The sequence below is a fragment of the Schistocerca americana genome, chromosome 9 (genome assembly GCF_021461395.2).
Source record: "Schistocerca americana isolate TAMUIC-IGC-003095 chromosome 9, iqSchAmer2.1, whole genome shotgun sequence".
Taxonomy (NCBI): Eukaryota; Metazoa; Arthropoda; class Insecta; order Orthoptera; family Acrididae; genus Schistocerca; species Schistocerca americana.
This window is the reverse complement of record NC_060127.1, coordinates 48881375-48896778: the sequence shown is the minus strand read 5'-3', so window position 1 is coordinate 48896778 and position 15404 is coordinate 48881375. Positions and strand designations below refer to the sequence as shown.

The 15404-nt window shown below is 45.2% G+C and overlaps 1 protein-coding gene across 1 annotated transcript in view; it reads right to left on the bottom strand.

The window, feature by feature from the left end:
- The window catches only part of LOC124551256, a 162266-nt gene that overhangs the window by 75972 nt on the left and 70890 nt on the right, over positions 1–15404 (bottom strand). The window contains exons 5-6 of the mRNA XM_047126255.1: positions 10144–10474; positions 133–807 (exon numbers count right to left, since the gene is read on the bottom strand). Coding sequence (XP_046982211.1) covers positions 133–807; positions 10144–10474 — 1006 coding nt within the window. The remainder of the gene's footprint in view (positions 1–132; positions 808–10143; positions 10475–15404) is intronic.

Genomic DNA, 15404 nt, shown 5'->3' with positions numbered 1-15404 from the left:
TATCTTATGCTAAGGACAACACACACAACCATGCCCGAGGGAGGACTCGAAACTCAGACGGTGGGAGCCACACGAACCGTGGTGACTCAGGCCACGCGGCTGTAATGAGTGAAGAGCCAGATAAATAAGTACCTTCTCCCAGAAGGGGCGCTCTTCGACCCTCTGCACGACGGGGTAGTAGTAGGCCGGCTTCCCGTGCGGGGCGAACCTGTGCAGGTGGAGGTTGTCGCCGCCGTCCACGTAGCCGCCGTACGGGAAGCGGCGGACGTACTTGTCGCTGGCGAGGCCGTAGGTGTCGGGGTCCTGCAGCCGGCCCTTGGCTGGACGCTGCTGCTGCTGCTGCTGTGGCGGCGGTGCCTTGCCGCGGGGCTCCTCGGGCTTGGACGTGGTGATGTCCACCGTCTCGGGGTCGGCCACCTCGAAGCCTCCGACGTAGGGGCTGCGGTCGCTGTGGATGTCGTCGGCGAAGTAGGACAGCGCCAGGGAGTTGCCCGCGGTGCGCTCCGAGTCCTCGCGGTCCGCCTGCCGGCCGCCTCCCCTCCTGGCGCTGGAGTCACCGCCGTGGGTGTGGCTCTGACCCTGGGTCTGGGTCTGGGTCTGGGGCTGGGGCTGGGGTTGGGGGTGGGTCGCCCTCCTGCGGTCGAGGTCCTCGTCGCGCTCCACCTCGACGTCACTCAGCGAGCCCTCGTCCTCCGCGTCCTCGCCGTCCTCGTCCTTCTTGCGGACCACTTTGGCCGGCTGCACCCCGAGCTCTGGGTGAGCGTAGTGCAGCACGGGCGGGCGCACGCCTTCCTCGAAGGACAGCACCTTGAACAGCAGAGACACGTTTTGCGTCGTCATCAAATGGGTCTGAGCACTATGGGACTCAACATCTGAGATCGTCCCCTAGAACTACTTAAACCTAACTAACCTAAGGACATGACACAGATTCATGCCCGAGGCAGGATTCGAACCTGCGACCGTAGCAGTCGCGCGGTCCCAGACTGTAGCGCCTAGAACCGCTCGGCCACACCGGCCGGCGCGACGTTATCACCAGTAAAAGAAGGTGCCATTTTCCTCTTTTGCTGTACTAATTTTAGAGATCTTAGAGACATTTCAGTCTCACCTTTATCTACAATATGGATGGACGCTGAAGAAATGAATTAAAAATTTGTACCACAGCCAGGACACAAACCCAGGCCTCCTCACTTAAGTTTTATTTTGTTGATTTCATGTTGTTCATTACTGTTCGTTCTATTTGTTGGGGGCGGAGTCCCATGACTCTTGTTCAAGTTCATTGCTGATGCATTAACTCAGCCTTTTATTAACAGAACGCAGCATGTCATTCTCAATGGAGAGAAGTCTTCCGAAGTAAGAGTGATTTCGGGTGTGCCGCAGGTTGTAGGACCGTTGCTATTCACAATATGCATAAATTACCTTGTGGATGACATCGGAAGTTCACTGAGGCGTTTTGCGGATGATGCTGTGGTGTATCGAGAGGTTGTAACAATGAAAAATTGTACTGAAATGCAGGAGGATCTGCAACGAATTCACGCATGGTGCAGGGAATGGCTATTGAATCTCAATGTAGACAAGTGTAATGTGCTGCGAATACATAGAAAGATAGATCCCTCACCATTTAGCTACAAAATAGCAGGTCAGCAACTGGAAGCGGTTAATTCCATAAATTATCTGGGAGTAGGCATTAGGAGTGATTTAAAATGAAATGATCATATAAAGTTGATCGTCAGTAAAGCAGATGCCAGACTAAGATTCATTGGAAGAATCCTAAGGAAATGCAATCCGAAAACAAAGGAAGTAGGTTACAGTACGCTTGTTCGCCAACTGCTTGAATACTGCTCAGCAGTGTGGGATCCGTACCAGATAGGGTTGATGGAAGAGATAGAGAAGATCCAACGGAGAGCAGCGCGCTTTGTTACAGGATCATTTAGTAATCGAGAAAGCGTTACGCAGATGATAGATAAACTCCAGTGGAAGACTCTGCAGGAGAGACGCTCAGTAGCTTGGTACGGGCTTTTGTTGAAGTTTCGCGAACATACCTTCACCGAGGAGTCAAGCAGTATATTGCTCCCTCCTACGTATATCTCGCGAAGAGACCATGAGGATAAAATCAGAGAGATTAGAGCCCACACAGAGGCATACCGACAATCCTCCTTTCCACGAACAATACGAGACTGGAATAGAAGGGAGGACCGATAGAGGTACTCAAGGTACCCTCCGCCACACACCGTCAGGTGGCTTGCGGAGTAGGGATGTAGATGTAGATGTATTATGGAGGGCAGCTAACCCTCTGACCGAACACACTGAGCTACTGTGCCACCATACTAGGCAGGAACGCTGAACGTTACACTGCTGCATGACCGGCACTGCATGAACGGCATAAGCCCAGTACCCTCCGCAACACAAACTTCATATCTTCAGCTTGTTTTCCCCTTCTTTCTTTCTTTCTTTCACTGGTGCCATGTCCCGCGCTGGCGCAGGGGCGGCATTGTTAGGAACGGATTTGGCAAGGTTAGTGGAAAGGGCTGGCCGGATGCCCTCCCTGCCGCCACCCCGTTCTCCCGCCGGGATGGAATCAGTGTACCCCTGCTGTCTGCGACTAGTGTAATTCGTGGAAGAGTGCGAACGTGTTCAGATGTCTGTGAGTCGGGTAACTGAGGCGGAACGTGGAGACCAGCCCAGTATCCACATAGCGGGATGTGGAAAACCGCCTAAGAACCACATCCAGGCTGGCCGGCACACAGGCCCTCGTCGTTATTCTGCTGGGTGGATTCGATCCGGCGCCGGCGCGCCTACCTGAGACCAGGAAGCAGCGTGTTAGCATGCTCAGCTATCCTGGCGGGTCTTATTTTCCCCTTCATTTTCCGTAATTATCGTAGATAAAGGTGAGACTCAAATGTCTCGAGGGGGCTTTAGTTATATGATCACCTACACCTGAGGTACAGGATCTCCCCATTACATCCAACACTGGGGTGCTATTCCGGCGCTGGAGAGCCCCAGCAATGGCGACGATCTGAGAAGGGGAAAATAAGCTGAAGATACGAAGTTTGTGTTGCGGAGGGTGTTGGGCTTGGGCAGTCTATGCACGCAATACTAGCCATAGTGCGGCAGTGGTGTGATGGTCTGCATTTCGTCTTAGTAAGCAAGGGCACTCCAACTCCTAGCCATGGCAGAAATTTTAGTTCATTTCTGCAGCTTCCACCACTGTTCAAATGGCTCTGAGCACTATGGGACTTAACATCTGAGGTCATCAGTCCCCTAGAACTTAGAACTACTTAAACCTAACTAACCTAAGGACATCACACACATCCATGCCCGAGGCAGGATTCGAACCTGCGACCGTAGCAGTCCCGCGGTTCCAGACTGAAGCGCCTGTAACCGCACGGCCACACCGGTCGGCCTTCCACCACTGTATTAATTTTATTTATTCACAACTAGTTTCAGCCTTCTAGCCCATTCTCAAATCATTTTGTGCTTCTGTACAAAATAGAATATACTATATTACCTCCACTTTTCACAAATGGTACAACCAAAGCACTATAATACTTCACTCTAAGACAAAAAAAAGGGGCAACATTAAGGAGTCATGCAAATTCGTCAGACATTGATATTCATACATTTGTCGGCGGTAAATACAAACTGTTAACTTTGGCAGCCAACAGATGAACATTCGACGCTGCAGCGCAGTTTCACTGCACAGCTGGCAAGGATGCTAAATAGGTGGCATGTCGATAGCGGGGTAGAAACTCTTGCGAATTAAATTACATATAGTCAGTTGGACAGTAATCATGCCTCGCACACAGGTGCCTGAACAATACATGCAAGTGTCAGCATTTGACAGACGACATGTAGCTGGGCTCAAAGTTGGTTGGAATAATTAGCTAATCGCTCGACATGTGAATAGGAGCGATGCCACTATTCACTCACGCTGACAGGAATGGGTGAACCGTGGCCGGACAAAGCATGAAGAAGTGAGTGGTAGGCCTAGAGACATGACAGAACGTGGCGACCGATAAATCGTTAGGCACTCAGAGCCTTGGGTTCATCATTATCATCGATCCGACCTCCAACTGGTACTTCACTGACCACAAGGACTATTAACAAGTGGCTCACAGAAAGGGGGCTGAACTCACTGCGCCCCTTATGCTGACTACCTTTGACCTCGGTACACCAGCAAGCCCGTTTGCAGTGGTGTCGGCAACATTCGGCCTGGAATCTCGTTGACTGGAGTAGACTGGTCTTCATGAGACCAGTGAAAACGTGTCTGGGAACGCCTCACACTGCGGATACCAACCTGACTGTTGTCCACCATACAGCCTGCCGACCAACCGTGGTGGTTTGGCATACCGTTCCATTTCAGGGCATAACTGCTTCGGCTGTTATCCACAGGACCCGTGCAGCATAGATGTACATCGATGGTACTCTACGCCCCATTTTGTTGCCGTTCATGCGAAGACATTCTGGGGTTACAATTCACCGAGGTGATGCCCACTTGCCAAACCCTACTTTCGGCAGCAAGATTGCCGGATCTTTCCCATATTGAGAACATTTGGAGCGTCTCCAACCATTTCGGGATTTTGACGATCTAACGAGCCAGATGGATACAATTTGGTACGATGTCCCTCACGAGGACATCCAACAGCTCTGTCAATCAATGCCACGTAGCCGCCATACACACGTGTTACTGACTTTCTGAATTTGTGAAGCTTTTTCTCTTGAATAAACCACCCAAGTACTCTGAAACTGTAATACTTTTTTTGTGTGTACGAATACATCACATCTACCGTTCTCGGTCGCATTTGGGTAGTATCATCATGGTCAATCTTCTTTTTCTTTTTCTTTTTTTTAAGAATATCCTTTACACCAGTTATTGCAAACGTCAGGAATAAAGAGTGATGCTCACTCGTACAGCACTGATACGTTAATTCAACAAAGGACCAAATCTGCAAGTTGTTCAATAGATATTTTCAGAAGGTGGTGCAGCACAGCTTTTTTATATTCGCAACACGTCATATACTACTGGCCATTAAAATTGCTGCACCACGAAGATGACACGCTACAGAAGCGAAATTTAACCGACAGGAATAAGATGCTGTGATATACAAATGATTAGCTTTTTAGAGCGTTCACACAAAGTTGGCGCCGGTGGCGACACCTACAACGTGCTGACACGAGGAAAGTTTCCAACCGATTTCTCATACATAAACAGCAGTTGACCAGCGTTGCCTGGTGAAACGTTGTTGTGATGCCTCGTGTAAGGAGGAGAAATGAGTACAATCACGTTTCCGACTTTGATAAAGGTCGGATTGTAGCCTGTCGCGATTGCGGATTATCGTATCGCGACATTGCTGCTCGCGTTGGTCGATATCCAATGACTGTTAGCAGAATATGGAATCGGTGGCTTCAGGCGTATAATACGGAACGCCGTGCTGGATCACAACGGCCTCGTAACACTAGCAGTCGAGATGACAGGCATCTTATCCGAATGGCTGTAACGGATCGTGCAGCCACATCCCTGAGTCAACAGATGGGGACGTTTACAACACAACAACCATCTGCACGAACAGTTCGACGAAGTTTGCAGCGGCATGGGCTATCAGCTGGGAGACCATGGCTGTGGTTACCCTTGACGCTGCATCACATACAGGAGCGCCTGCGATGATGCACTCAACGACGAACCTGGGTGCACGAATGGCGAAACGTTATTTTTTCGGATGAATCCAGTTTCTGTTTACAGCATCATGATGGTCGCAACCGTGTTTGGCGACATCGCGGTGAACGCACATTGGAAGTGTGTATTTGTCATCGCCACACTGGCGTATCACCTGGCGTGATGGTATGGGGTGCCATTGGTTACACGTCTCGGTCACCTCTTTTTCGCATTGACGACACTTTGAACAGTGGACGTTACATTTCAGATATGTTACGACCCGCGGCTCTACCCTTCATTCGATCCCTGTGAAATCCTACATTTCAGCAGGATAACGCACAGACGCATGTTGCAGGCCTCTACGGGCCTTTCTGGGTACAGAAAGTGTTCGACTGCTGTCCTGGCCAGCACATTCTCCAGATCTCTCCCCAATTGAAAACGTCTGGTCAAAGGTGGCTAGCAACTGGCTCGTCACAATACGCCAGACACTACTCTTGATGAACTGTGGAATCGTGTAGAAGCTGCATGGGCAGCTGTACCTGTACACGCCATCCAAGCTCAGTTTGACTCAGTGCCCAGGCGTATCAAGGCCGTTATTACGGCCAGAGGTGGTTGTTCTGGGTACTGATTTCTCAGGATCTATGCACCCAAATTGCGTGAAAAATATAATCACATGTCAGTTCTAGTATAATATATTTGTCCAATGAATACACGTTTATCATGTGCATTTCTTCTTCGAGCAGCAGTTTTAATGGCCAGTAGTGTATTACTGCCTTGAGATGCTGGTAAAGTACTGTTTCATAGATGCAGTATTTCATTCCACATAAATGACATTAGGGTGTACTGCTGCAGCAAAATTCAGCCCAAATGTCATTTATCCTTTCACCTGGAATTTTAGTTCCCCCGCTGACGCTTTCTTTTATTTCTGTCAGTGATATAGCTTGAACATTAGAGGCGAAAGACTACATCTCTGTCTTACACCTTTTTAGTCCGACTTTTCGTTCTTGCTCGTCCTGACTTATTGTTGTCTCTTGGTTCTTGTAGATATTGTGTATTAGGTGTGTTTCCAGTAGCTTACGTTTATTCTTCTCACAGTTTAGAATATCTTGCACCATTTTATGTTGTCGAATGCTTTTTGCATGTGGACAAATACTGTGAACGTGTCTCCATTTCTCTTGTCTTGCTTCCATTATCAATCACAATCCGAGTACTGCCTCTGTCGTGCCTTTACCTTTCCTAAAGCTAAACTGATCGTCATGTACACCCACAGACATAAATGATCTACCTTTTGCAGGATATACAGATTTAAGCATACCCAGAAACAAATGAGTAGTTATCTTTGACATGGCATATAAATTATTGTACACCCAGAAAGAAAAGAGCAGCTACTTTCAAATGATAGAGCACACCCAATCAGTCGTCCTTTCCCTGCAGGTCTTATTCGGAAAAACTAGATTTCGGCTAGTGTATCTATTATCAAAGCACCATTTCATAGTATCAATGTCTGTTCCAGCACGTCAGTACCCTGTTCACGCTTCTGTCAGAATAGTGTTGAAACAACTGTGGCAGAAGCCCGAACATTAGGGAACTGATGTACTGGAACAGGCATTGATACTATGAAATGGTGCATTGATAAGGGCTAGGCACTACCCTAAATATAGATTTGCCGAGTAAAACATGCAAGAAAAGGATGACTGATTGGATGTACTCTGTCATTTGAAAGTCATATCACAGAGTGCATCCACGCTCCTAATGGAAGGTACCTTGATGGAGCTACTACTTTTGTGAGGCCATACAGAACGAAGTACAGCCGTAAACTAATGAGCATGTATCTTTGATGTGGTCGAGTACAGACAGAAATGAATTACCTGCCTTTGGTAAAATATACAGAGTTAAACACACCGACAAACAAATGATCAGCAACCTTTGGCTGGGTGTGTAGAGTTAAATACACCCACAAACTACTGAGCAGATGCGTTTAGCAGGGTATACAGAGTTAAGTATACCCAGAAACAAATAACCGGGAACCTTTGGCAGGGTATACAGAGTTAAGTATACCCTCCAGTTAATAAGCATCTACTTTGGGAGGGTATACGAAGCTAAGTACATCCACAAGCAAAGAAGCAGCTACCTTTGCCAGGGTATGCACAGTTAAATACACCCAGAAATAAATCTGCAGCCATTTTTGGCAGAATATACAGAGGTAAGTGCACCAAAAAAATAAGCATCTACATTTGGGAGGGCATACAGAGTTAAATACACCCAGAAACAAATGATCAGCTATCTTTGGCAGGGAATACCTAAATACATCCAGAAACAAATGAGCAACTACCTTTGGGAGCTTATGCAGAGTTAAATACACCTATAAACAAATAAGCAGCTACATTTGGGTGTGTACATAGGGTTAAATACACCCAGAAACAAATGAACAGATACATTTGGGACGATATACAGAGTTAAATACATTCAGGAACAGAGAAGCAGTTACAAGCTTTGGCAGGGTATGCAGAGTTAAGTATATCCAAAAAATAATAAGCATCAACCTTCGAGAGGGTATACAGAGTTAAATACATCCAAGAGCAATCAAGCAGCTACCTTTGGCAGGGAATGCAGAATTAAGAACACCCAAAAAGTTATAAACAGCTACTTTTGGGATGGTATACAGAGTTAAATACAGCCAGGAACAAATAAGCAGCTATCTTTAGGAGAGTATAGAGAGCTCAATACATCCAGGAATAAACAAGCAGCTACAAGCTTTGGCGGGTTATGCAGAGCTAAGTACATCTGAAAAATAATAAGCATCTACATACAGGAGGGTATACAGAGTTAAAAACATCCAAGAACAAAACAGGCAGCTACCTTTGGCAGGGTATGCAGAGTTGAGTACACTCAAAAAATAATAAGCACCTACCTTTTGGATGGTACACAGAATTAAATACAGCCAGGAACAAATAAACAGCTACCTTAGGAGGGTGTATGAGCTAAATACATCCAGGAACAAACAAGCAGCTACAAGCTTTGGCATGGTATGTAGAGCTAAGTACACCCAAAAAAATAATTTGGCATGGTGTGTAGAGCTAAGTACACCCAAAAAATAATTAACATCTGTCTTGAGAGTTAAATACATCCGAGAACAAACAAGCAGATACCTTTGGCAGGGTAAGCAGAATTAAGTACACCCAAAGAGTGATAAGTAGCTATCTTTGGGATGGCTTACAGAGTTAAATACAGCCAGGAACATATAAACATCTACCTTTAGGAGGGCATACAGTGTTAAATGCATCCAGGAACAATTGAAATGCTACCTTTGGCAGGGTATGCAGAATTAAGTACATGAGTCGCCTAGATGTAAAACTGTCCATGTCCTCCATAACCGTTGAGAAAAAGTGGAAAAACTGTTTTCACTGGGTAAATACACGCTGCCCTACACTGTATGTTGTATACGTAAGTATGGATTAGTACAAAACCATTTGGGCTATTAAAAAAAAAATCAGGAATCAATGCATGTAAGATACAAGCAAAATAAAAATGGACTTGGACAGTTTTGCATCTGACTTTGCAGATGGCCACTTTTGCATGCAACTGAAATGGACATGGACAGTTTTGAACCTGACTAGTTGTACATGAGGAGAGGATATGGGGTGAACATCAAACTGTGTATTCAGTTTTAATTTCTTTAAATATTTCTGAAGGTACATGATGTAACAACTGACAAACTGCAGTCCACTTAATACATCATATCTAGAACAATGTCTTCATCTTCTCCTGCTAGGCATTCTGATTCAACTGATGCCCCTGACCCGCTGGAACCTAGTAATGTCATGTGCCACGACAGGGATTCACGTTCCCTCCAGGACTCACGGTAGTGTTTCTCGAGGAGTTTTGAAACATCCTCCAGTTTCTTTTCATTAATAGGAACAACCGTGTTCGTAATGCAGCTCGAGTTTATGTGTCCTAAGTGTTTCCCACGTTTGCATACGGACACTGGTAGGTTGATTTCAGAATTATAATTAGGCTCCCCTTGGACTTTTATAGCATTCTGAGAATGTGTATAACTTTCAGAATAAACAGCTGTAATAAACCACACAAGTACAATGTTTACATGCTTATGGTAGCCATCTCGCATTACAGTCACATGACCTCAGCCTTCAAAGCGATTTGTCAAAAGGGACAAGGCAAGTTTTGCATCCAACTTACTGATGGACATGGACAGTTTTGAATCTAACCACACCTTTCGTGAGCTGTTTTCTAGAGGACATGGAGAGCTTTTAGCATAAATAGCATTTCAAGCATGTGTAAAATGTCATGCTCTACGATCCAGAGTTGCCAACTCAATTTTTTTTTAAAAAGTGGACATGGACAGTTTTGCATCTAAGCGACTCACATGCAGATACACCTGGTGCTGTATGCAGGGTGAAGCACACTCAGAGAGACATGAGCACCCAGCTGTGGTGGGTATGTAGGAAGGATGGATGGGGCAGCTAGGTGTCTACCTTTGGCGGCTTGATCTGCTGAGGCGCTGCAGCATACAGTGCCGCCGTGGGGTAGACCTGCGCGCCGGGGTGGTGGAGCAGCCTGGCCCTGAACTGCTGGTATTGGGTGGCGGCCGGGTCAGACCTCCTGCCGTGGATGCCGAAGGCGTGCCTCCTGTTGACGGCGCTGATGTAGTCCAGCAGGCGGTCCCTGCTCGGGTCGCGCTCCAGCGTCGCCACGCGCTGCAGGATGGGCTGGAAGCCGTCGTCTCCCTGCTCTGCGGTGCCGGCAGCTTCCGGTGCTGGGGTTGGCCTGGCCGGTTCCCAGCCAGAGTGGTCCGCAGATACCGACCTGAAACAATGCAGCAACCGTAATGATCCCTCTTCTCACGTTCAGAAGCTGTGCACCTTAAAATACGACCGCGACTCGGCGTCGCCACCCAGCCTGAGTAGCATAATGTGGGCCTATGTTGAAAGGCATAAACACAGGGTAAAATTTTGTAAGAAAAATTTACATACCGGTATTTTTAGGTTAGACAGTCTCGGGAAAGCTCAAAAAGGGCTCCAGTCTCAAAGGGTACAGGGCAGAGGAGCGACGACAATCGACCAAGCAACAGTCGGTATTGTAGTAGTAAATTGTCGTAGCTGTGTTGGATACATGACAAAGCAGAATGGCCTGAGGACTTCGCTGCAACAGTTATGATACCAATACAGAAAAAGAGAAATACTAAAAAATGTGAAGAGCACCGAACCATCAGTCTAATTTCTCATGCAGCTAAAGTCTTGCTGAGAGTGTTGAACAGGAGGTTATATGGCAAGCTAGATAGAGAGATTGCAGAGGAGCAGTTCGGATTTAGAAGAGGAAAAGGAACAAGAGATGCTATTGGCCTGCTAAGAACTATAAGGGAAAGATATATGGAAAAGGGTAGAGAAATCTTTGCTGTTTTTATAGATTTAGAAAAGGCTTTTGACAGAGTTCAGTGGAAGAAGCTGATGGATATTTTGAAGAGGAAAGGAGTAGATTGGAAAGAGAGATGACTGATACAGAAGCTATATTTACACCAGAAAGTAAGGATAAGGATTGGAAATGAAATGTCAGAAGGAAGCAGGATTGGACGAGGTGTTAGACAAGGTTGTTGCCTTTCCCCACTGTTGTTTAACGTATACCTTGAAGAGATTATTGCGAAAGGCTTAGATGGCAAAAGAGGAATATGTATTGGTGGAAAGAGAATAGAATGTATAAGGTTTGCTGATGACATGGTACTAGTGGCAGAAAGTGAGCGGACAGTGAATAACATGCTGAAAGATCTGAATGAAGCTTGTGTGGAATATGAGATGCAAATAAACACAGCAAAAACAAAGAGTATGGTCATCAGTACAAGACGCAGACTGTCCAATATTAAAATAGGAGAATCTACCACTAGCCAAGTAAGTCAATTTACATATCTCGGAAGCACAATAACTGAAGACTTGAGATGTAACCAGGAGGTGAAAACTCGAACTGCCATAGCGAAGGAGGCATTCAACAGAAAGAGGAGACTCTTATGTGGCAAATTAGATAAAAGACTAAGGAAAAGGATTGGCAAATGTTTTGTCTGGAGTGTGGCACTATATGGGGCAGAAACATGGACACTGAGACGAGAGGATGAAAAAAGGTTAGAAGCATTTGAGATGTGGTTGTGGAGGAGAATGGAGAGAATAAGCTGGATGGAAAGAGTGAGTAATGAAAGAGTATTGGAAAGGGTTGGTGAGAGAAGATGTCTGCTGAAGGTTGTAGGAGAAAGGAAAAAGAACTGGTTGGGGCATTCATTGAGAAGGGAGTGCTTGCTAGTAGATGCTTTGGAAGGATTGGTTTGTGGGAGAAGACTGAGAGGAAGAAGGAGATACAAGATGACATAAAGGGAAGAGGAAAAATTATGCAGACCTGAAGAGGATGGCAGAAGACCGGACAGCCTGGAGAACTACCATGTGAAAACCTGCCTTTAGGCAGAACACTGATGATGATGATGATGGAAAAGTACCAGAGCTTCGAGCACTGAAGTTGAAATCGTTATAGGAACAGAAAGCTGCCTAAAGCCGGAGATAAATTCTGCCGAAATTTTTACAGAGGTACAAACTGTGTTCAGAAAGTATAGATTAAATAAAGTAGGCGGTGGTGTGTTTCTGTCTGTAGGTAATAGTTTATCTTGTAGTGACGTTGAGATAGATAGGTCCTGCGAATTACTATGGGTAGAGGTTACACTCAACAGCCGTAGCAAAATAATAATTGGCTCCTTCTACCGACCCCCCGACTCAGATGATACAACAGCTGAACGGTTCGAATAAAACTTGAATCTCATTACAAACAAGTACCCCACTCATACAGTTATAATTGGTGGAAACTTCAATCTACCCTCGATTAGTTGGCGAAAATACATGTTCAAAGCCGGTGGTAGACAGAAAACATCTTCCGAAATTGTACTAAATGCTTCCTCTGAGAATCACTTTGTACAATTAGTTCATGAGCCCACACGAATTGTAAATGGTTGCGAAAACACACTTGACCTCTTAGCCACAAATAATCCTGATCTAATAGAGAGCGTCATGGCGGATACAGGGATTAGTGAACACAAGGTCATTGTAGCGAGGCTCAAAACCATATCAACCAAAACCACTAAAAATAAACGCAAAATGTATCTGTTTAAAACAGCACATAAAAATTCGCTTGATGCCTTCCTAAGAGAGAGTCTCCATTCCTTCCAAGCAAATTACGTAAGTGTAGACCAGATATGACTAAAATTCATAGACACAGTACCGACAGCAATAGATTCATACCCCATAAGTTAATAAGAGACGGGACTGATCCACAATAACACACAAAACGCGTCAGAACACTGTTGCAGAAGCAACGAAAAAAGCATGCCAAATTCAGAAGAACTCAAAATCCCCAAGATTGGTTAAGTTTAACGGAAGCTCGAAATTTAGTGCGGACGTCAATGCGAGATGCTTTTAATAGTTTCCACAATGAAACATCGTCTCAAAATATGGTACAAAACCCAAAGAGATTCTGGTCGTATGTAAAATACAACAGTGACAAAAAACAGTCAATACCGTCACTGCGCGATAGCGATGGAAACGTTACCGATGATGGTGTCACTAAAGCGGAGTTACTAAATACAGTTTTCCCTTATTCCTTCACGAAAGAAGACGAAGAAAATATTCGACATTTCGAAACCAGAACAGCTGTTAGCATGAGTGACATAAAAGTAGACAGCTTAGATGTTGCAAAACAACTCAAATCACTTAAGAAAGGCAAGTCTTCCAGTCCAGATGGTATACCAATCAGCTTCCTTTCAGAGTATGCAGACACAATAGCGCCTTTCTTAGCAATCATATACAACCGCTCACTTGACAAAAGGTCTGTTCCTAAAGACTGGAAAGTAGCACAGGTCACACCAATATTCAAGAAAGGAAATAGGAGTAACCCATTGAATTACAGATCCATATCACTGACCTCAATTTGCAGTAGGACTTTGGAGCATATACTGTACTCGAACATTATGAATCACCTTGAAGAAAATGGCTTATTGATACATAACCAACAAGGATTCAGAAAATATAGTTCTTGTGCAACACAGCTAGCTCTTTATTCCCACGAAGTAATGAGTGCTGTCGACAAGAGATCTCAGATCGATTCCATATTCCTAGATTTCCAGAAGGCTTCTGATACCGTTCCTCACAAGCAACTATTATTCAAATTGCGTGCATATGGAGTATCGTCTCACTTGTGTGACTGGATTGGTGATTTCCTCTCAGAGAGGTCACAGTTCATAGCGATAGACGGTAAATCATCGAGTAGAACAGAAGTGATATCTGGCGTTCCGCAAGGTAGTGTCATACGCCCTCTGCTGTCCATGATTTACATAAATGATCTAGGTGATAATCTGAGCAGCCCCCTTAGATTGTTTGCAGATGACACTGTAATTTATCGTCTACAAAATCATCAGACGATCAATTCCAATTACAAAATTATCTAGAGAGAATTTCTGTATGGTGCGAAAAGTGGTAATTGGCACTAAACAAAGACAAGTACGAGGTCATCCACATGGGTACTAAAAGAAATCCGATAAATTTTGGGTATACGATAAATTTCACAAATCTAAGGGCTGTCAATTACCTATGTATTACAATTACGAGCAACTTATATTGGAAAGACCACATGGATAATATTGTGGGGAAGGCGAAACAAAGACTGCGCTTTGTTGGCAGAACACCAGAAGATGCGAAAGACCAACTAAAGAGACAGCCTACATTACACTTGTCCGTCCTCTGCTGGAATATTGCTCGGCGGTGTGGGATCCTTACCAGGTAGGATTGACGGAGGACATCGAAAAAGTTATCGCGCAATAGGGGTGAGAGTGTCACTGATATGATACGCGAGTTGGGATGGCAGTCACTGAAACAAAGGCGGTTTTCTTTGCGGCGAGATCTATTTACGAAATTTCATTCACCAACTTTCTCTTCCGAATCCGTAAATATTTTGTTGACACGCACCTACGTAGGGAGGAATGATCATCATAATAAAATAAGAGAAATCAGAGCTCGAACGGAAAGATTCAGGTGTACCTTTTTCCCACGCGCCGTTCGAGAGTGGAATGGTAGAGAAGTACTAATGGTTCGATCAACCCTCTGCCAGGCACTTAAGTGTGAATTGCAGAGTAACCATGTAGATGAAGATGTAGATGTATTGAGCCAGAGATGGTCAAATGTAGTATCGATTGTGTAGTAGAGTCGCTGCTCAACAGCGATCGCTGGTTCAAGGTGTTATGGGTAATGTGTTAGAGTAACTCTAGATAGAGAGAGAGGTATGGAAGACATGCAAGTGTAAAAATGTAAAGAGTAACTTTAGATAGGAGATGTATGAAGGACTCTCAAGAGTATAGACGTGTTGTATTTGATGTGTGTTGGATATATACTTACTCGCTACGGGCTGTGATGGTTTTTATTTGCAAGATACCATGCTGGAAATAATTAAGGTAAAGAAAGTTGTTTGTTACCAATGCATTGGGCATATTCGCAAGTGATGATTGAGACAATGTATAGCACTCGCATCCAATGATTTTGTAAGCCTAATTGTTAATGTACACTCCTGGAAATGGAAAAAAGAACACATTGACACCGGTGTGTCAGACCCACCATACTTGCTCCGGACACTGCGAGAGGGCTGTACAAGCAATGATCACACGCATGGCACAGCGGACACACCAGGAACCGCGGTGTTGGCCGTCGAATGGCGCCCGCTG